The sequence below is a fragment of the Colletotrichum karsti genome, assembly GCF_011947395.1.
Source record: "Colletotrichum karsti strain CkLH20 chromosome Unknown Scaffold9, whole genome shotgun sequence".
In the NCBI taxonomy this organism is placed as follows: Eukaryota; Fungi; Ascomycota; class Sordariomycetes; order Glomerellales; family Glomerellaceae; genus Colletotrichum; species Colletotrichum karsti.
The window spans coordinates 522,471-542,052 of record NW_024065909.1 but is presented as its reverse complement, the minus strand read 5'-3'; the positions used below and the strand labels follow the sequence as shown (position 1 = coordinate 542,052).

The window sequence follows — 19,582 nt, the reverse complement described above, 5'->3', positions numbered from 1 at the left end:
TGGAGGCAACCTTCATGATGATAACTCTGTCGTTCCCCCCTTGCTATCTGACAAGGAACTCCCACGGATGAGTCGGATCATCCAAGGATGCTAGTCGACGACAAAATCTCTGCCGGGCAACGCGGGAAACGACCTCAGCACGTCAGCGACGGATAGGCAACGACAAAAACGCGCAGATAACAAGAGGGTTATGTCGCCTCTTGCCCTGGTCAACCGAAGGGTTTTGCGGGTCGGACCTGTACGAGAGTCCCCGTTTCTCAACATGAATGAGGCGGTCGGTCAAGAGTTGCTTTCGCTTTCAGGCGCAGTCACCGCAGCGCGTCGCAAAGCGGAGTTGGACGTCTCCATGACTCGCCGGGCATTGGTCTGTCTAAGGGTCTTTTTCTGCAGGAATCCCTGCAACCTGCGGAGCCCCCTTGCGTCTCGAAGTAAAACACCATCGGGTGAGGATCCGGTCATCTGCCCGGTCGCCCCAACGGAAGTGGTCCCGACCTCCTCCGACGAGCAGCCTGGGAGAAAAAAACCTGTCCTGCGCCTCGCGCCACCCTAAACGGCACCGGGAGCGCATGAGATGCCTCAGCCGCGTGACCACGATGACCACAGCTAGCCTAAGCGCCATCACCCTCTGATGTCACCATCGGATGCTCTCCGTAGTGTGTTGTCTGAGACCTCGGTGGGAACTCGCAAGTTCCAGTCGAAATGCAGCAGCAACGCTTATTTCCCGTTTCCCCATGGGGAGTGCAGAGACCAGATGAGATGACGGCGTCGCTCGTGGAGAATCTGTTACGTACGAAGAAGAATGCGCACCCACCATCGTCAGTCTGGGCGAACGCGCCGTGTGCCACCAGTGTCGCCAGATTAGTCGGCGAAAATACGGGTTCTCATGCAAATGGCCACTTGTGCGGCGCTTGGGGGATTGTGTGGGCTAAAGTCCGCGGTCTTAAGAGCTGAGGATTCATCGGACGTGGAACCAACTCCAGATGTCAATCATCTAGAAGTACATGGGAGGATGCAATTGGCTTTTCTTAGCCTCCTCATGCAGAAACAAAACTCTTGCCCCTGGTTCGCTGATATCGGACGGGCTCACGCGGCTCTAATGAGACACTACACCAGTTTGAGACTTGAGTGTGGGAGGCGGACTTGTCGAAAAGACATGGCAGATGCCAACACGGAGCACGGAGTAGCATGCCGTCGTCTTCTTTCCCCGCATTCGACCGGCCGAGGCGTCTGTCAGCCGTTTCGCCTCATTGGCAGAAGGTTCATCGTTTCCACCGTCGGAGAGATACCTATCTATACTTCTGCACTCTGACAACATGGATGCGTCCCTTTGGCCCCCCCCCGAAAACCGACATAGGACCGGCCTTCCGGATGCATCAGTATCGCCAAAAGAACTTAGTCGTTATCTTCAAACGGGCAACTTGCAGCAGCAGATACCTCAAGTTGCGTCCGTTATCGGGCTTTATGGCCGAACGACTAACGCATACATGGTGCTTAATCACCGACGCATCTCTGAGACTAAGACGACGCGCGGAACTTGATGTAGATAAGCCCCCTTGTCAGGTTCCAACAAAAATTCTCCACCACGGCTTCGCTACCCCGCGTTCTGGTCCCGTCGATACACAATCACGTAACTGCTTTGAGGCTCGGACGACTCGACCGCCGTATGCCCGTGGCTGTATCAATATCATTGTTTTGGTTGAGCATTTTCCTTTCGGGATCAGGTTTGTTGTGTTGTTTTATTGGCACGGCGCAATGGAACCAGGAGCTGGACGCAACAAGGTCACCAAGAGATCTTCGAATGCGTGAGTGCGGCCTCTTCGGCATCCGAGCCGCCCTGCAAGCTGATCTCTCACTGACGCTTAGAGCAGATGTGTAAGATGTCGGCGGCAAAAGATCAAGTGTTCCGGGTCACAGCCGTGCGATGCTTGCGGCAAGCGCAAGCAGTCCTGCACATTCGATGAGCGCGACCAAAGAATAGTAGTCACCCGAGGGTAAGTTTCCCTCTTCTCTTACAATTCCAAGCTTACCGGGTCTGCAGATATATCATCGACTTACAGCAAAGAATCGAACGATGGGAAAGAAGTAAAAGCACCAATGAGCCAGCCCGGGACTCGATCGAGGTCGGCCGACCTGCCGACAAAATTGAGAGTGGTCTGTTATCTCCAGATTCTCTTCCCGAAATTGTCAATGTGAGCTAACTCTACATAGGCTCTGAAAGCGATGTGAGCATGGCAGGGGCCGAAGGCCCAGACTCAAGCCAAACATCCAGACCAGGCGAGAAGCATGACGCTCGTGCAAAGCCACCAATGGACGCCGTAGCCTCGAACCTCACCAACCCGTTGTCTACCGGGCAGTCGGAGTTTATGACAGCGCCTACTGGTAGGACATGTAAGTCTTGCATAACTTTATGTCCCACAGAAGCATCATGCTCACAGTCACTCAGTCTATCTAGGAACATCATCCAACTGGTCCTTCACCCGACGAGTTCTCAACATCACACATCAATACGTTCACAAGACTCCGCTTCCCACAAGCGCCCTCATATTCGATGCCGCCGCCTACACCCTCGATTGGGATGGATACAGAACTGGCGAAGGCCCGGAGATGCCGGCGCTCCCAACACAAGACTACGCCATCTATCTGGTCAACGCTGTGAAGTTTCACTGCAGTCAGATGTTCCACCTCTTCGACGAGGAGTCTTTCATGAAGTCTCTTTATCACTTTTACACCGACCCAAATCCTAGGGGCGACCCTACAGATCTCTGGTTCATTCATTTCCTTTTAATACTTGCCTTCGGGAAGGCGTTTACCACGAAAGCGAACAGGAGTCGGAAGCCTCCAGGTCATGATTATTTTATCAAGGCCGTTCAGCTTCTCCCTGATCTGAGCGTGCTGCTGAAGCAGTCCGTTCTCTCAACCGAGATTCTTTGCTGTATTGCTCTTTACATGCAATGCGTGGACTTTCGACATGCGTCTCACAACTTCATCGGCCAGGCCATCCGGATGGCGCTGGGCGAGGGCATGCACACAGACATGCCTGCTCAACAACTAGGAGAAGCGCATGTTGAGCGATGCCGAAGATTATGGTACACGGTTCATATTCTGGATAGGGAGATGACCTCCTTATTCGGTCTACCACCGTCGATTCACGACGACTATGTCTTATGTCGACTTCCGACGTATCCTGGCTCAGCGCAGCGCACACTAGCACTGCGTATGCGCATAAAGCTATCCGAAGTGATTGGCAGCATCAACAGAAGTATGTGTCTTTCCATTCAAGTGCCCAACAGTACAGGCTAACGGTGATCACAGGGGTATATGGACGTGACGGCAGACTGAACAACAAGTTTATGCTTGGAACCAAGACCGTATTGGAGAGCATAGCGCAGCTCTCAAATGAGCTTCAACAATCGTTTTCACTCCCACTTGAGAGGGACACAAGCTGCATTTCTCGCACCTCTGCCCACTTACATCTGCTTCACCACCAGGTAAGTCATCTCCTTCGCTGATGGTCTCCAGAAGAGCAAGCACTGACAAGTCGTTCTGGCAGTGCATCGTACTTGCCACAAGACCTCTACTCTTTTGTTTCTTGAAGATTCGATTCGAATCAGAAGCCAAGTGCGCCGAGCTACTTGGTGCATCTCAAACAGTCCGCAACTTGATTCAAATGTGCATGGACTCTTCGCAACAGATGATTGCCATCTTGGACTGCCTCCAGTCACAAGGTCTTTTGGGTAAGTCGAAGAAAATGTTCAGGATACCATGATTTGTAGTCTGACGCAAGTCCCCAGAAACATTCCTCCCGTTTGACTTAGAGGCGATCTTCGTCTCTGCGGGGAGTCTCCTCCTAGGCCCCGCCATCGACCCACAGACCTTTGACAACTTGTCGCCCTCTCTCGAGAAGGCATATGCCGTCTTTGACGAGATGGTTGCCGCCGGAAACGCGGTAGCTAATTTCCAGAAGGCCGAGCTGCAGCAACTGGAAATCATGCTGAACCAGTTGACTCCATGCGCCCCGCTGTCAGAGCAAATGCTGGTCGGTGAAGCCAGCGAAGCGCAGCAAACACAACCACAGCAGCAACTTTCTGATGATACGAGCCCTCACGATACAGTAATATCATCTTTAACGACGGACTTGTCTCAAAATGATAGCTACACGTCATCTATACCAGGAAATCTGGAGGAGATGACGTTCGATAGCGGACTGACCATGACGCAATTGTTGGATATGGCAAATTCCATTGAACATGAGGATACGGAGTGGATGTCGCAAACGATAGTTGAGCATAGTATTTGGTAGCTTTGTAATTACAGCGATACCGTCTTCCACGGTTATTTTTTCTCACCATTACTTCTCGCTACTATAGTTGCCTTCGCCGTTGGCAGCTCTAGTGCTGTGTTTGTTGTCCGGTGTCGTTGTTACTACCCAAGTATTCGACCAGGAATGACAACCGTGGAATACTGTAATGATGATTTCATGTGATGTTTCAACTCAGATCAGAACCTACATGTAGATTCCAATTGCTACCTGTTCAGTCGCCTGCATTGACTAGATTGACAGAATGGCCGGACAAGGAAAGATCCTCAAGCCTTACGGGACCCTGTCTATGCAACCTGTTTGTCTTGCCAGTTCGGGCGACTGATGTGACACTTTCGATCCGTCTCTTCGGAGACCCCGGGAGATTCAATGTCACTATAGCAGCTTCACACCTGACCGGCATGCTACCCGACGTGATACGTGACGTTCCAATAAGACAAGACTAAACATGCCATGCAATGATTACACATAATCTACAACTTGGAGGCCTTGGGGTTCTGGAGCTCGGCGAACTCCATGGTGTTTCCAAGACGCCAGCTAACAGTATCTCCCCACTTCCCGTCCTCGCCGCCGACATCCTTCCAACGCCACTTATCAACGGGTTGCTTGCCGTCCGCTGCCTCGAGCAGGTTCTTCACCCAAGCACCGATAAGAGGGATCAGCTTGGCTGCGTGACCCGAGTCACCGGACATCAATACCACAGACGAGTCAGACTTGGGGACGTAGTCGATGATGAAGTCTGAGTCGTTGGTGTCGGCGAACCAGCACAGAGACTGCTTCACCAGGGGCCGGTCCGCCAGCTCGGGAAGAGTCTCCCTCAGCAGTCTTCGCACCTTCTCCTGATCATGCAAGGGCATGAAGGCACTCTCTGCATGAGACGGAGGGAGGGAGACGCCTGTCTTGGGATCCGTGTTCACGTATCCTCCTCCCATCGGGCACAGCTTCAGGAGGTTGGTCTTGGGGTCCGGCTCGAAGTAGAACCCGAAGTCTCGGGCGTACGTGACTGGGATCCCACGCAGAGCGGAAGTCTCGTCGTCCGTGAGGTGGACGTGAGCGACGGACCAAGACTTGGCGACCACCTGCTTGCCACATTCTGGAACCAACCTCGCTGCCGCGGCACCCACAGCGACGATGACTAGCTTGGCAGGAACATGTCGTCCCTCCTGCGTCCTGATACCCGTTGCTCTCCTCCCCGATGAGGTGTTCTGGTAGACGACTTCCTTGACGCCCCCGTGCTGCCCCAAGAAGAACTTGACGCCGCGTACCTGCGTCGCCTTGTACAACGCAATCAGGGCGTTGCCCGAGTGGACGTAACCGTCATACGTGTTGAGGTAGCCCTTCCATCCGGAGCACGGGCCTGCCTTGAACTGCCATACGTTCTCCTCAATGTCCTTTCCTCCGGTGATGGGAATGACATGCTTGGCCAGAACCGGGTTGCTTTCCGCAGACTTCTGGAACCTCCTGAGCGTGTCGACGGCCCTGTCAGGGGCGGCGCCCGAGACGCAGTGAAGGAAGCCGACCTGGTGGAAGTGCGGCGCGAAAAGTGGCGTCTTCCAGGCCCTGATAGCTTCCTGCGTTGCCTCGAGTAAGCTTTCGGTGTAACATCTCATTTCGGAGGGCCTGACTTACGAGGGTAAGATCGGTGTAGAACGGGTCCTCATACTCGGCCCTCAGGATCTTGTTGATATCATTGGCGGCAGAGTCCCGCGGGGGTATTTGCTCATGCTTGTCGTAGACAGAAATGTCCGTGTATCCAGCCAGGGTGAGGTGATAGGCCGTGGACAGGCCAAAGGCGCCGGCGCCGACGATGATGATAGGATCCGACTTGCTGATGCCCATGGTGATTGATTGTGAGAGACGTGAATTAAGATGATGCACCGGAATTGAGAGGCTCTCTATTGCTCGAAGTTTGCTCCTTATGATGTATGTGACTTCCAACGGCGGTGTAAGCCGTTCGATCTCTCACCGGCTCCGTTCGGGAGAAGCACCGGCTTCGGACCCACGGTCCAGATGAAGCTATTCCCGGGGCAATGCGGGGGACCGAGTGCCTGCGTCAGGTGATCTTACGAGTCGAGTACATCGGTTGGTCTCCCTTGCGGGGGTTTAGTGATATGCTTATCACACCGATTGTTCAACACGGATGCTGAACCGGTCCTCGACCTCATCAGTGCAGTCAGAGTCGGGTGCTCATCCGGTCCTCAGACGTGTTCCTGATTGGTTCAAGGGCCGGATGTGGGTCAACGGCATCGGCATCGGGACCCCAAGCCGGCTTCTTCTCTCAGGCATGTTGGTTCGAGGCGAACACCTGGTGTTGGTATCTACGTACTGATGACACTAGACGAACGGAATGAGAAGGTTTGGACCGGGTCGATGCATGCGGAAGGTCACATTGCCTCAGATTGCTGAAGATACGAGCTTGTTGGGCCATTCTTCAAGTAAACACTGAAGAGCAAGCCGGCCAACATGCACAGGGTCGGTTCCTTGTCATCGGTTGCTCCTTACCTAATGCATTATCACGGACTATTTTCATCCGTACTCAGATGATATCAGGACACGGGAAACCCGTTGATAAACACTGCTGCAGGTCTTCAAAAATAGCCAGGCTGAGCTGGCTTCAATTGAGCAGATCTTCCAGTTGAAACTCGAGGAATGGGGCACAATGAAACTAGTGAGCAATGTTTTGATGGGTCGACAATCATCAATGTCATTGGACTACTCAAATGTCTCTAAATTACACATTTCGCCTATCCCGAATGTACATGTCATCACGCCATTTTTTCCCGACAGTGTTCCCTGCGCGATTTTACGCCTTGTTGCTGGGGTATTCGAAGTCGGTCAAGGGGAAGAACTCCTCCTTGATCAACCTTGGGCTCGTGAACCGTCTCATGACGTCAGCGCTGCCGGCCTTGTCGTTGGTACCGCTGGCACGGGCACCGCCGAATGATTGCTGGCCGATCAGGGCGGCCGTGGTCTTGCAGTCTGAGAAGCGCATGTGTTAGCAGTGCGAAGATGACGAAAGAGAGAGCATGGAGACTTACTGATGTAGAAGTTGCCTGCGGAGTAGCGCAGGGCGTCCTCCGCCTCGCGGATGGCGCGACGGTCGCTGGCGAAGACGGCTCCGGTCAGGGCGAAGCCGCCGCCTCCCTGGTCGACCTTCTTGAGGGTGGACGACCACTCGGCGTCGGGGTAGGTGCTGACGGCCAGGACGGGGCCGAAAATCTCCTCGTTGAACAGACGGTGGTCGGGAGAGTCGGCGAGGTAGACGGTCGGGTTGACGTAGTATCCGTTGGAGCCGTCGTAGGTTCCGCCGACGAGCAGCTTCAGCGACGGGTCCTTGTTGCTGGCGTCGATGATGCCCTTGATCTTCTCGAAGGAGCGCTCGTGGATGACGGGTCCCATGAAGGCGTTCAGATCACCGTCGGGGCTGCCGATGGTGATCTTCTTGACGTTCTCGACCAGCTTGGACAGGAACTCCTCAGCCCTCGACTCCGGGAGGTAGACGCGGGAAGTGGCGGAGCACTTCTGGCCCTGGTACTCGAAGGCGCCGCGAAGAGTGTGCAGCGCGGCGCTGTCGATGTCGGCGGTGGGGTGGACGAGATGGAAGTTCTTTCCGCTGGTCTCGCCGACGACGCGAGGGAACTCGCGGAAGGTCTTCTTTCCAATACCCTCACCAATCTTGGCGTACAGGGAGCGGAAGACGTCGGAGGATCCGACGAAGTTCAAGCCAGCGAAGTCGCGGTGGTTGAGGACGACGTCCGTAACCTCCTCAGCTTCACCAGGGACGAATTGAATGACGTTCGGGGGGAGACCGGCCTCGAGGAGGATGTTGTACACGATCTGACTGGCGTAGATGTTGCTGGGCGACGGCTTCCAGAGCACAACGTTGCCCATCAGCGCAGGGCCGGAGATCAAGTTACCACCAATGGCGGTGAAGTTGAAGGGTGAGATGGCGTAGACGAAACCCTCGAGAGGGCGCCATTCCAGGCGACTAGAATGTGAGTTAGCAATGGACCGGGTTCATGCTCTGAATGGTGGATTCTCACCTCCACATGCCGTCAGAACCACGCTCAGGCTGCTTCTCCAGGATCTCAGCGGCAAAGTTGCAGTTAAGTCTGAAGAAGTCTGCCAGCTCGGCCGCCGCATCAATCTCTCCCTGCCACATGTTCTTGCCCTGGCCCAGCATAGTCGCCGCAATAAGCTCATATCGGTATTTAGTCACGGCCAACTCGGCCGCCCTGAGGAAGATAGCCGCTCGGTCGACAAAGGGTGTTTCCTGCCAGCTCTTCTTCGCCTCCAACGCGGACTCGATAGCGGAAGAAACCTGTTGTTTGGACGCGAGGGGGAAGTTGGAGAAGGTCTTCGCATGTTGGGAGGGGATGACGGTGTTCTGAGACTTGGCGGCGGTTTGGACCTGGCCGCCGAAGAACAGGTCGCTACGTGCGGGGAGCTGGGACTTGAGCTTCTTCAGAGCCTCCTCCAACTTTGCCCTCTCGGGAGAGCCTTTTCTGTATTCGGGCTTCGAAGCATGTCAGCTCATTTCCTAGGAATTTGGATTACTGCGGAGACCTACGTTAGGCTCATTTCTAGGGTCTGGTAATCTGAAAGGCGCCGTCGCCTTAGTTCTTGTTTGTTGCAGGCCGACGGGGACTGAGATGGGACGCAGCGCCCTCCTCATAGACCGTCCAGGTCTCGCGATAACGCTGATAACTTGCATTTTCGTGTAGAAGTGTGCGATGTGTCTGTGAAAACGGGAATAAGGAAGTTGGAGGCGGATAACTTGATGTGAACACAGAGAACCAATACCTCGATTCAAGTGCCAGTTGGAGTACCTTACATATACCGTCTGCTATCAATCGGCTGTCTTCCTGTCCTATTTGATTGTAGCCAGGCCGGTCATGCTCCCGACAGAGCTCTGGAGCAATTGACCAATCATGTGCATGATCAATGTCATTCCGTCCTGGAGGCCGAAGTCGGACGGGGCAGATCCCGGAGCGGGGTGACGACGGACGCCCAGCCGATATCTACCCCGCCGTTCCAGAGGTCGCGTCGCATCTCCCCGCAAACACCGGTGGCTGGGATCTTGAATCAGCTCCGCCGGCATGTGACCTCCGATAATAATAGCCCGATGATAGCCATCGTATCTAGATCCGGGCTCACGGAGTTGGTCGCACTCAAACCAACCGGTCGTCCAGCCGCCTTCAGTCCACGTAGTACTTGGAAATACATCCTGTTTTTCCACCGATTTATTGAAGAGACTGAAATGGAGATTTACTTGATCAAAACAAGTAAGAAGTAATGAACGATGCTTTCTCATTCATAGTAGTGTTGAAATAGGGCTTCTTGTTGTTTAGGTCTCTCAATCTACTGTCTGGTCGTCTATCTTGGTTCATGATGTTGAAAATCGCGGAGCTATGGCTGCAGCTGCAGATAAGTAGCTCGCGGTCCTCGTCCGTCGAGGACGAAGAAGTTTAAGCATATCTCTCGCAAACGACGGTTAGTCTCACAACCAATGACACAAACAGAGACCGGGAACGGCCTGGTCGGCACAGAACGCGACCCATGTCCCCTCCTGGGGCAGTTGGCAGGGGATTTGACAGCCGGAGCTTTCTCCGCAATTTTGATCTCCCCGGCAGTCACGATACTAGATCGGTACGTGACGCAATGTCAAGACCCTGATTCTTTGACTAATAGAATCCCAGGGCGGTGGTGGAGAGAACATCAACAGGACGGCCCCTCATCCGAGGTCTTCGCTCGCAGCTGTCTTCCGCCCTCCGCCGACCACGATCCTTCTTCCTGGGCAAGCCTCTGGGGATAGTCTGGACCCTTTATGCGGCGACTTACGTCACAGCAAACGCTGCAACGACACTAGCTGAGAGATACGACGGCGCCGCAGCCGTGAGCACGGCGACATTCGCCTCCACGTTCCTCGTCAACGTGCCCCTTGGCGTGTGGAAGGACCTCCGGTTTGCCGAGATATTCGGGTCCAGCAGCAGCGCGTCCGGGGCCACGGCGGTATCGACGACACCGCGAGGGCTCCCGAGAGCAGCAACCGCCACTTTCTTGATCAGGGACGCGGTGACGATCTTTGGGTCGTTTACTCTCCCGACGTGGGTATCGGCTGCTATCCCGGACAGCGTGACGGCTTCCCCACATGCCAAGGCGACGCTCACGCAGCTGACGGTGCCGGTGATGTCTCAGCTGGTCGCTTCGCCGATTCACCTGATTGCGTTGGACTACTACGAGAGGCAGAGGAAGCTGCCGTTCTCCGACAGGGTTGCGAAGACGAAGGAGCATGTGCCGTCGACGATAGTCATGCGGTGTATTAGGATCATTCCGGCGTTCAGCATTGGGTGCGTTGCGAATCTGGAGTTCAGGTCAATGTTTCATACGTGGTTAGGCTCAATAACTGGAAAATAATAGATTTCAGATTTGACGTTCAGAAAAGCTGTCTTGAGTTTCTTAGTGTATGCAAAACTACGGTGTAAACTAGATTCAATAGGTTCCACGTCATGCTAGGGCAAGCTGAAATGGCGAAATGCATCTGCGTTGAAAAAGATAACATTGAATTTTACGTTTCTACGGACGTCTTGTGTCATTGACGTGATCTTGTGTTTCCATCAACCTGGCCAAAGTAACCGCTTCTCTAAGTGCTCTTCCAATGTGCCCCCGAACAGCTCCCTCCTCCAGAACCATCAAGCCACCAATTGTGCATCCTTCAGGTGAGGTACCTTGATCTCTCAACAAAGATGGATGCAGTCCATTTTGCATGAGAGTCGCACTACCCAACATGGACTGGAAGATCATAGTAGAGGCCAGATTTCTAGGCACTCCGACCGCAACCGCGGCATCGATCATCGCGTCGCAAATAACGCCCCAGAATGCCGGAGTGGACCCTCCGACCGCGGTGGTAGCGTTCATCAGCTTCGGTGAAATCTTAACCGCTTTTCCTATCCTCTCAAAGATAGCTTCAGTGAGTTCCATATAGGGGGCTGGGACCGGGGGATCCGAGATTTCGATCGCAGTGAGGGACTGGGACACCATCGCGGCGATGTTAGGAAGAGTCCGCACCACCCAAGCTCTGCCCTCAGTATTCTCGGCCGTAGTCTCGCTGCCATACAGGGTTGCTTCCAACTTTCCTCTGGACCATCCCGCGGCAACGCTGATGAGGAGCTTGTCTTTCAAGGCGTCGGCGGTATTGGGTTGAGAAAGAACCAACTCCACGTCGCCAGGGTCAACTCCGAGGATGACGACTTGTGACTCTTTCAAAACGGCGAGGTTGTCTCCCCTCGAGACTCGCAGTTTCTCTCCGGCATTTGGGAATTTTTCTTTCAGGGATTTCTCTGATTGTTCGCTCCGGACACATGCAATGAATTTGGTGATGGGCAGTGTGTAATTCTCGGCGTTCGAAGCATCGTACAGTGCTTTCAAGATGGGAATGCCTAGGTTTCCTGTCACGGCAGGTCAGCATTGGCACAGAACTAACGTGAGACACAAAAGAGCTTACCGCAACCCAGGATGCATAAAGTGATGTCCTTCAGTTCTGCCATCGTGGCCGTGTTGCTGAAAGGGTTTCGAGAGTACGTCTGGAGCACCGAGGTTGCGTGTTCGTAATTTTGCCAGGGTAGATGAACCTCAATCAAGTGACAAGGGTAAGAAGAAGTGAGATTCAAGTACACAGCAAAGTAAAAAGTGAAGTTCAGTTTGTCAAGCTATCACAAGCTACCCTAGCTACCCCTCATCATGCACTCTCATCGGGAGGCACCCGGCCGCGGATGTGGAGTAGGTGGGGAAGCAACGGGAGTGCTCCCGGTGGGAGCTGCAGATAGCAACCGATCCAATTCCAAAGATAGTCACAAGACACAATGATCCACTTGATCTGTATGATTTTCGATTAACGAGAGTTATCTCTATCTCTAGCCAACCGTCCGAGACCGGAACGATCTAGACCGCAGTCGTCTGCCCAACTCCGCCTTCAGCGCCGCATACTCGTCCACCGTCCTCGAGACCGCATCCCGGTTCTCCACCGCCCTACGCAAGAGATACGCCACGCACTCCCCCATGCTTCCCCACGTCGAGCACTTCCACACCTGCGGCGACGGGTCCGAGCCGTCCTTGAGCTGCAGCAACGCAAAGCTGACCTCGTCCGACATACCCTGGAGCTGCGCGAAACCGACCGGGACCGTCGGCAGGCCGTCCTTCATCCTCTGCTGGTGCAGCTTGTGGGCCGTGACGACGCTGTGCTTGTTGTGGCTGGCGAGGAAGAGGTTGAGGGACGGGAACGGCTTGCCTCCCGGGGCACCGTACTCGCCGATCTGGCGCTTGAGGGCTCCCTGGGCGATCATGTTGTAGGCGTCGTCGGTGTCCTGCTTGGTGTCGTGGATCAGGGACCTCTCGTCGGAGCCGATGTAGGCGCCTCTGACGAGTTTCAAGCCGAGCGTGAAGCCTTCGTTGTTTGCCAGTTCGAGATGCTTAGCCAGAGTTGCCGGGGTGCTTTTCAGGTATGCTTGGTAGGTCTGGTAGACTGTGGCGTAGCCGTCGCGGTTGTACTTGCGCATGAGTTCGAGACCAGCTCTGAAGATGCCCCATTGGAAGTGTTGAGATTCGGCGTCGAGCAGCAGACGGATGCCGCGGTCCTTGCAGCGGATGCAGACCTCGTCAAGAGCATCCATCATCTGCTGCGGGGGCATCTCGTCGTTTGCGAAAGCTGTAGTCACCTTTTGTCCGGCGCCGGTAAGCCTGTTTTTTGTCATGTTAGTCTTTGAAAACTCGAGCTATTTCATAGATGTGTGGAGATACTCACTTCAAAGCCAGCTGGTCTCCATCTCCAAGCAAGTCCACAGTCTCCAACGCTCCTTTCCTCCAGGACTCAATGTTTGAACACCTTCCCGACTTGGACTCCTCCTCAGCTTCGATACCAAGACCGTGGGCGGTGTTGGTCTTAGAATCGAATACGGTTTCCTTAGCATAAGTGAGAATTGTGCCACGGAACCCCATAAATCTCAGATGCCTCATCGTGTTCTTAGTCTCTTCTGGCGACTCTCCCGCGCAGAATTGTCTGTAGAAGAGAGTTTTGAGAACTGAGTGCAGAACGGGATTCCGGTCAACATCGAAGAGCAAGCTTCTGTTTGGTCTTGTGAGAAAAGACAGAACTGCCAAAGATGGACCGAGCAAGTAAGGCTTCGACGATATCGCCGAAACCAAAAGTGATCTTAGAAGGACTGGTGTAGGCAGTGCTGATAGTGTGGCAGGTGCCGAGTTTGTGATGGGCTTCTCAGCAACGAGAGGCGCTGCTGAGGCATGCCGCGCTCTCCTCGATGTTGTGGCCGGTTTTGCAAAGATGGCAGTGGCATGGCGGCTCCAAGGCGCCCATGTCGTGACTAGTGGTGCACGAGAGGACATCTCAAAGACTGAGTTTATTGATTTGGATGATGATTTGGTTGAACTGAATGACAATCATCTCAACTCAAGAGGGCGAACCCCCTTTATCATAAAGTCAACTCTATCGTGACAACCCAGCAAGCCGATTCGGAACTCCTCTTCCATAACCACAACGAACACATGATCGATACTCCTTCTCTTACACACCCTCAGGTACCTGATGCGTATACTGTTCTAGGAAACGCAAGCCTTGACCAGGCGGTAGTTGGGCAGCCAGCTTATCGATACCCCGCTCATCAACGCGGGGTAAGATAACCATCTGTCTTCGTATCACAAAGATAGGTGTGCATGCAGCATGATGCCAAACCGAGATCTGGACCCTCGAAACCAATCGGGCCCTAAATCCGACTGTCTAGAGTGTGGGGTAAACCGACGTTTGGGTGTGGCCGGTAGCGCCTCCGTGGGTGCTAAGCATGACCGGAGACGAGACCGACGAGTATCTCGAAGTATCTCCCGTGGTCAGTTGACTCGGATCTGAGATACTGCAAGCGGCGCAGCAGGGTTCAACTGTTATCTTGGATCCCTCTGTGACAAATTGGGCATGTCTCGGGAAGCAATTGATTCGTTGCTGTTTAGTCACAATAACACTTAGACCGGCCCGGCCAAGACTCTCAAGTTTCGATGCACGATTCAGACGCCCGGACTATAAAGATAGTTTGGCTGGAACCAGGGGTTGTCTGGTTGGCTTAGTATCCCATCCAATAGTCTGTCTAGGGCATTCTCTTCCCTCCTCTCGTTGCTTGTCCTACTTCCGAGTTCGTCTTGTCTTCCGCATATCTCTTATACACCGCAATATAGGCATCTCTGTCGCTCAAGGTGTCCTGGACGCTCTGTCTTTCTTTCACAGCATCAAACCATTTCCTCCAACGGCTCCAAACAGCTTCGTCTTCTCCGCCATCCCCCTCCTCTGGCACACCGAGACCACCAGGTTTGTAGTGGTCAAACAGAAACAGACGCATTGCCCACGGCGCCAGCATAACGTCGACCAAGCTGAAGGTCTGTCCCAGAAACCACGGCCCTTGAGAGCTGAACTCTTTGGTGAAAGTCTTGATGTTCCCGAGAAACTCATCGCGAGCTTGTTCGATGTTGTACTCCTTCTCAGGGGTATGCTGAATGAACTTGTAGAAACCCGGCACGATGCGGGAGTTGATGTGGTCGATCCACAGTCGGCATCTCGCCCGTTCATAGGGTTCCTCCGGGAGAAGATGCGGTCCATAGTTGTTTCCCGAGTAGGCCTCTTCGAGGTACTCGCAGAGAACGGTGCTGTCGTAGAGAGGCTTCTGCTCGCTACCCTTCACATCGACGGGAACGGCCAGAGTCGGAACCAGTCCCCGTGGGTTTAGCTTCAAGAACTCCGGGTCCTTCTTGTAGGGGTTGATCTCGATGTACTGGTGCGGGATGTTCTTCTCGCAGAGAACGATCCATGTGCGTTGCACGAAGGGGCAAAACCAGCCCCCGTAGAGCTTCAACGCATGCTCTTCCGAGTGCTTGGCCGCAAGTCGGGCAGCAGCGCCGGTCGTGTGGGGATCGATTGACGTATCGACGTTGGCCATTTCGCAGGAGATTTTAGATTCAAGACGGCCCTAGATGCAGCTGTGTTGATTCTTTGACGATTGCGGTTGCTTGAATCATTAAGAGGAGTTGCTTGTGACTAATGACGTGACTTTCTCTATGACGTGATTGTGATATGCGAGACTCGGCATATGTGGGGCCGAGTGCAACCGGCCGGCTCCGACTTGCCGGCTCACTTTCCCCTGTGCTCATCCGAACTCCGTGACGGAGGGAGGCCCGGATGTGGATAGTTTTCGCAAGCAAAACGACAACAGGTTCGGTCTTACCTGTTACGGGTTACCAATGTACTATGACTGAAATCAAAGTCAAAAGGCACTGTCTTCTCTTTTGAGTGTTTTGAGTTATAGTTTCTGCCGACCGGAGAGATCGGCTTATAGTGAAATCTATGCTAAAATGCTAATTCCGACATCAAAAGTACAGGACTATTACTTTGCAGGCACCAGTGTGCTGTCGTCAATCTTTTGCGCAACCTGATCATATCTCCATCTGCTAAAGTACGCAGGAGTCTTGCCCTCCCCGCCATTATTCGTCGCATACGCTCCTATTATGGTGCCTACAATTACAGATTAGCGCCTGCTGAGTTACAAACGTGTATGCAGCAAATCACTTACCAGTGAATGGTCCACTGCCACCAGAAACAATCAAGCCGCTGGCGGAACCGATTTCCAGATACTCCTCGGGCCTTGAAGCTGGAGCAGCGCCGAACACATACTCGGTGTCGCTAACCGCCGACGCTGTCAGACGAATCTTCTCCGAACGCCACTCCTTGGGCACCGGAATAATGACTTCTTCCGGCACCGTGATGTTGGGCTTTCCAGAGGCCTCAACTCTGAACCTGAATCGTGGAATCAGCTTCGTCCCGGAGCAAGCCGGCAAGTTGACGATTCCGAGGTCGATGTGTTGCACTTGTGTCAAGAAGACCGTGACGCCGGCTTCTTCGTCTTCAACCTCGGGCTTGAAGTCGACATCAACGGTGTAGTTGAATAGGGTAGCACTTTGCTTCCGCGCAATGAATCCGAGTCCATCCTCTTTCGGGTTGAAGTCAGGAGTACCCGATAGATTGGTTGGAGAGGGAGATATCTGCAACGTGTTCGGATTTCCTTCCGGGGAGATGGCGAAGAGTGAGTCCTTCGGAGGGCGCCAGAAGAAGAAGTGTCTAGGCAGAGCAGAGCCCGGCGTAAAGTCGACAACATCAGGCTCGTCGATCCAGTGACCATCTCCCGGAATGTCCTTGTTTGTCGGGGGCAGCGGCCCGGTCATCGTGCCTCTCACCATGTCCAAGACTGGCCACTCTCCTTCATCCCACGTTACGGCGTACAAGACTGTCTCGCGGCCCATTGGAAATATCTCCCAAGCTGGTCCAGAGCGCGTTGCCAGCGCCACACCCCACCAGTTTCCAACAGCGTCCTGGAATAAGTCCGCATGACCGACGGTTTGGAAGTACTCGTCAGTATTCTTGGCTGTCAGGATCGGGTTGCCCTCAAATCCTTCGTAGGGGCCTGCGATTTCCTTTCCACGCGCGATGGTAACTGAGTGATTCGTCTCCGTGCCGCCCTCGCCGATGAGCAAGTAGTAGTATCCATCCTTGTTATATAGATGCGGTCCCTCGGGGTTGCGGTCGCCCGTGCCATTCCACACTTTGATGGGCTCTGTGGCCGAACCCGTCGTGAGGTCGATCTCACTGATGTATATCCCAGCAGCAACCGACATGTACACCTTTCCAGAGTCCCAGAACAAGTCTGGGTCGATGTCGTTGGCGGGGTTCTCGACACGAAGCGGTCCTTCCCAGGCAGAGTCGTCGTACGGATCATCGGTTCTGAAGAGTAGGACGATTGGTCCCCACCCTCCATACCACGAGACGTATGATGTGATCAAGTAGAAAGTCCCCTCGTGGTATCGGATAGTGGAAGCCCAGATACCCTCACTTTGCCCCGAGTTTCTGAACAGCTCTGGCAGCTGGTCCGGCTTCGTCAAGGCATTGCTGGCCAGCTTCCAGTTGACTAGATCCTTGCTGGCGTAGACAGGGACACCAGGGAAGGCCAGGAAGGAGGACGTGGTGCAAAAGAAGGTATCATCCCACTCCTTAACAAACGTGCAGCTGGGGTCTGAGTTCCAGCCTGGCAAGATCGGGTTGTGGAAGGTCTGATTGACCTGCGCTTGGCTTTGAGTCGCCAGCGTGACAATGGACAGCCCGATGAAGGCTAGAAAACGCATTGGTGTATTCTATACGGTGTTGCCGGGATTTTCAGTGTGATATACCGTAACCTTATCACCTCGTACATCTACGCTTGGATATATTTGGCTGCCTATTATTTATATCATCTCTCTTTCATATCGCTTCAGATCGACCCCTACGTCGCGGCTACAATGAAGTGAGATCGGGAAATTCTGTGTAATTACAAACGAAACCGAGAACGAGGCAAAGAAATGTTCCGCCAATTCAATTCCTACCGGCAAAACTTCAATTGCTGCACATGGCTGACAAGCGGGGTCAGTTGGAGGAAGAGCTTCTTGGAAGCTAGGAATCACTGCAAAACCCCGCAAATTTTCCAAAAACTCCGACGGCTTACGTGCCGACAATACCGTCGCTTCTCGGTATGTTACGTCGTGACATCACATGTTCTACCGCTCCTGCATCGGCACCTGCTCAACCGTTGTGTGGTTAACCTGAAGAGATCGCTAATGGACTTGCGCGTGTATTCTCGCGAGATATTTACTCAATGCGTCAAGAATCGTAGCCAGGGGCGACGCCCCAAATAATCACCCAGACGTCTAACACTCGATCTACTGACTTGCTCCGATATGACTTCAAAACTAACAATCCATGCATTACACAAGCTTTGTTATAAACTGCAGCAATGTGAATGAGTCTCTTCCGATGTATTTGCCCGGTTGCAATTGCCTTGTATGCGCAGCGTTATAAGTTCTCTAGTAGATAGACCAATTCAACTTTTCCCTCTCTCAATTAGCTTCAGCCCCTGCCAACAACACGCCCTTCATCCATTTCTTCATGGCTTTAATACATTCTCCATCTCGTTTGTCTTCGCCCTCTAAGAGAATGAAGTCGTGCGCCATCTGTTCTTGGAGGTCAAAGTACAACTCAAGATTTGGGTTCCTTTCGCGCACTTCCTCCACAAATGAGACACACTGGTCTCTAAATACCTCATGGTACCCAACCGAGAGGTACATATTTTTCGTGATCGTGTTCAGGCTTTCTATCCAGGGCTCCGACATATCGAGGGGAAATGCGTGGCTGAAGCTGTCCTTTGCCTGCTTCGCCCAGTCCAATCCGAGCAGATCCTGTAAGACGAGATTCACCAAAGAGGCCGAAAGCATGTCAATCGACCCATTTTCGGCGAAGGACGTATGGTTCGTGCGTTTGGTAAGCCACGGCGAGACAAGAAATACTCCAGCGAGAGGCTTAGCCAGCTTGACTGGAATGGCCTCAGGGTGCGGCTGCACAATGTGGCAGAGGAGCTGTCCCGTTAAATTGCCTCCAGCCGAATCACCACCGATAATGATGTTCTCGGGAGAGATTCCGCACCGGAGTAAATGTTCCAGGGCAGCTGCCGCCTGGCATAGTTGAGTGGGATATTGTGCGCCAGGAGAGAGCGAGTATTCGAGGATGGCAACAGCGACGTCGATCTCAGCGTCGATGCCGGCCATGATATGTGCTCTCCACATCCATTCCATGTAGCCATTGAGCAGCGGGGTCGTGTAGCCGCCACCATGGAAAAACAACACTATCTTCTTTGCGGTCGTGCGGTCTCCGAGCCAAAGGATCGATGAGTGGCCGTCAGTGAGGGGCTCTATATCGCACTTCAGCCGCTCGTTCACTCCTTGATGCCCGCCATCTTTTGCAAGGAAAAGCTTCTCCTTGATCCATGTTTCGTAAACCTGCTTCGTTGGATTACATAGGTATTGGATGTCGTGGGCGTCGAAGACGTCCTGAAGTGTCTTGGCCACAGCGCACAGAATATACGGTCTGAGAGGGAGCCGTCGAACGGATGCAAGGGTGATTCCACGCAAGACATATGCGAGGATCTGCACAGGTGCTTGAGGAAACATTAGCACCAATACATCACATTAGTTGTGCAGCCGTGACCTACCTCGGCAAAATCGAAATGCCAGACGCAGTTGATCATTTCTGGAGAACGGTTTCGACATCGGATGAGGCAGCGGACTGGCTTAACAGGGAATTCAGTTGTGAAAAAGATCTCATCGTAGGCAAATTTCTTCTTACGTTTATTTCAG

The 19,582-nt window shown here is 53.4% G+C and overlaps 8 protein-coding genes across 8 annotated transcripts; 2 read left to right on the top strand and 6 right to left on the bottom strand.

Annotated features, from left to right (window-relative positions):
• Nucleotides 1-2,306: 2,306 nt before the first annotated feature.
• Nucleotides 2,307-4,300, top strand: CkaCkLH20_03697 (C6 transcription factor; the record flags this gene model as incomplete). The annotated part of the gene is made up of 5 exons (XM_038886416.1): nucleotides 2,307-2,388; nucleotides 2,444-3,259; nucleotides 3,313-3,488; nucleotides 3,551-3,734; nucleotides 3,792-4,300. 5 exons carry the CDS (start codon nucleotides 2,307-2,309, stop codon nucleotides 4,298-4,300), a joined length of 1,767 nt encoding a protein of 588 aa, XP_038748258.1.
• Nucleotides 4,301-4,791: 491 nt separating this feature from the next.
• CkaCkLH20_03696 (sarcosine oxidase) lies at nucleotides 4,792-6,157 on the bottom strand (the record flags this gene model as incomplete). Its single annotated transcript, XM_038886415.1, has 2 exons — nucleotides 4,792-5,889; nucleotides 5,948-6,157. 2 exons carry the CDS (start codon nucleotides 6,155-6,157, stop codon nucleotides 4,792-4,794), a joined length of 1,308 nt encoding a protein of 435 aa, XP_038748257.1.
• A 964-nt stretch (nucleotides 6,158-7,121) lies between these two features.
• On the bottom strand, nucleotides 7,122-9,032 carry CkaCkLH20_03695 (1-pyrroline-5-carboxylate dehydrogenase; the record flags this gene model as incomplete). Its single annotated transcript, XM_038886414.1, has 4 exons — nucleotides 7,122-7,297; nucleotides 7,357-8,306; nucleotides 8,362-8,834; nucleotides 8,889-9,032. 4 exons carry the CDS (start codon nucleotides 9,030-9,032, stop codon nucleotides 7,122-7,124), a joined length of 1,743 nt encoding a protein of 580 aa, XP_038748256.1.
• Nucleotides 9,033-9,827: 795 nt separating this feature from the next.
• On the top strand, nucleotides 9,828-10,735 carry CkaCkLH20_03694 (uncharacterized protein; the record flags this gene model as incomplete). Its single annotated transcript, XM_038886413.1, has 2 exons — nucleotides 9,828-9,967; nucleotides 10,018-10,735. 2 exons carry the CDS (start codon nucleotides 9,828-9,830, stop codon nucleotides 10,733-10,735), a joined length of 858 nt encoding a protein of 285 aa, XP_038748255.1.
• A 159-nt stretch (nucleotides 10,736-10,894) lies between these two features.
• On the bottom strand, nucleotides 10,895-13,435 carry CkaCkLH20_03693 (putative pyrroline-5-carboxylate reductase protein; the record flags this gene model as incomplete). The annotated part of the gene is made up of 4 exons (XM_038886412.1): nucleotides 10,895-11,766; nucleotides 11,823-11,878; nucleotides 12,266-13,054; nucleotides 13,119-13,435. 4 exons carry the CDS (start codon nucleotides 13,433-13,435, stop codon nucleotides 10,895-10,897), a joined length of 2,034 nt encoding a protein of 677 aa, XP_038748254.1.
• A 1,031-nt stretch (nucleotides 13,436-14,466) lies between these two features.
• On the bottom strand, nucleotides 14,467-15,309 carry CkaCkLH20_03692 (glutathione S-transferase; the record flags this gene model as incomplete). Its single annotated transcript, XM_038886411.1, has 1 exon — nucleotides 14,467-15,309. One exon carries the CDS (start codon nucleotides 15,307-15,309, stop codon nucleotides 14,467-14,469), a length of 843 nt encoding a protein of 280 aa, XP_038748253.1.
• Nucleotides 15,310-15,753: 444 nt separating this feature from the next.
• On the bottom strand, nucleotides 15,754-17,542 carry CkaCkLH20_03691 (xylosidase: arabinofuranosidase; the record flags this gene model as incomplete). Its single annotated transcript, XM_038886410.1, has 2 exons — nucleotides 15,754-15,881; nucleotides 15,940-17,542. The coding sequence occupies 2 exons, from the start codon at nucleotides 17,540-17,542 to the stop codon at nucleotides 15,754-15,756; spliced, it is 1,731 nt and encodes a 576-aa protein (XP_038748252.1).
• Nucleotides 17,543-18,289: 747 nt separating this feature from the next.
• Nucleotides 18,290-19,495, bottom strand: CkaCkLH20_03690 (uncharacterized protein; the record flags this gene model as incomplete). Its single annotated transcript, XM_038886409.1, has 2 exons — nucleotides 18,290-19,383; nucleotides 19,438-19,495. 2 exons carry the CDS (start codon nucleotides 19,493-19,495, stop codon nucleotides 18,290-18,292), a joined length of 1,152 nt encoding a protein of 383 aa, XP_038748251.1.
• Between the last annotated feature and the right edge of the window lie 87 nt (nucleotides 19,496-19,582).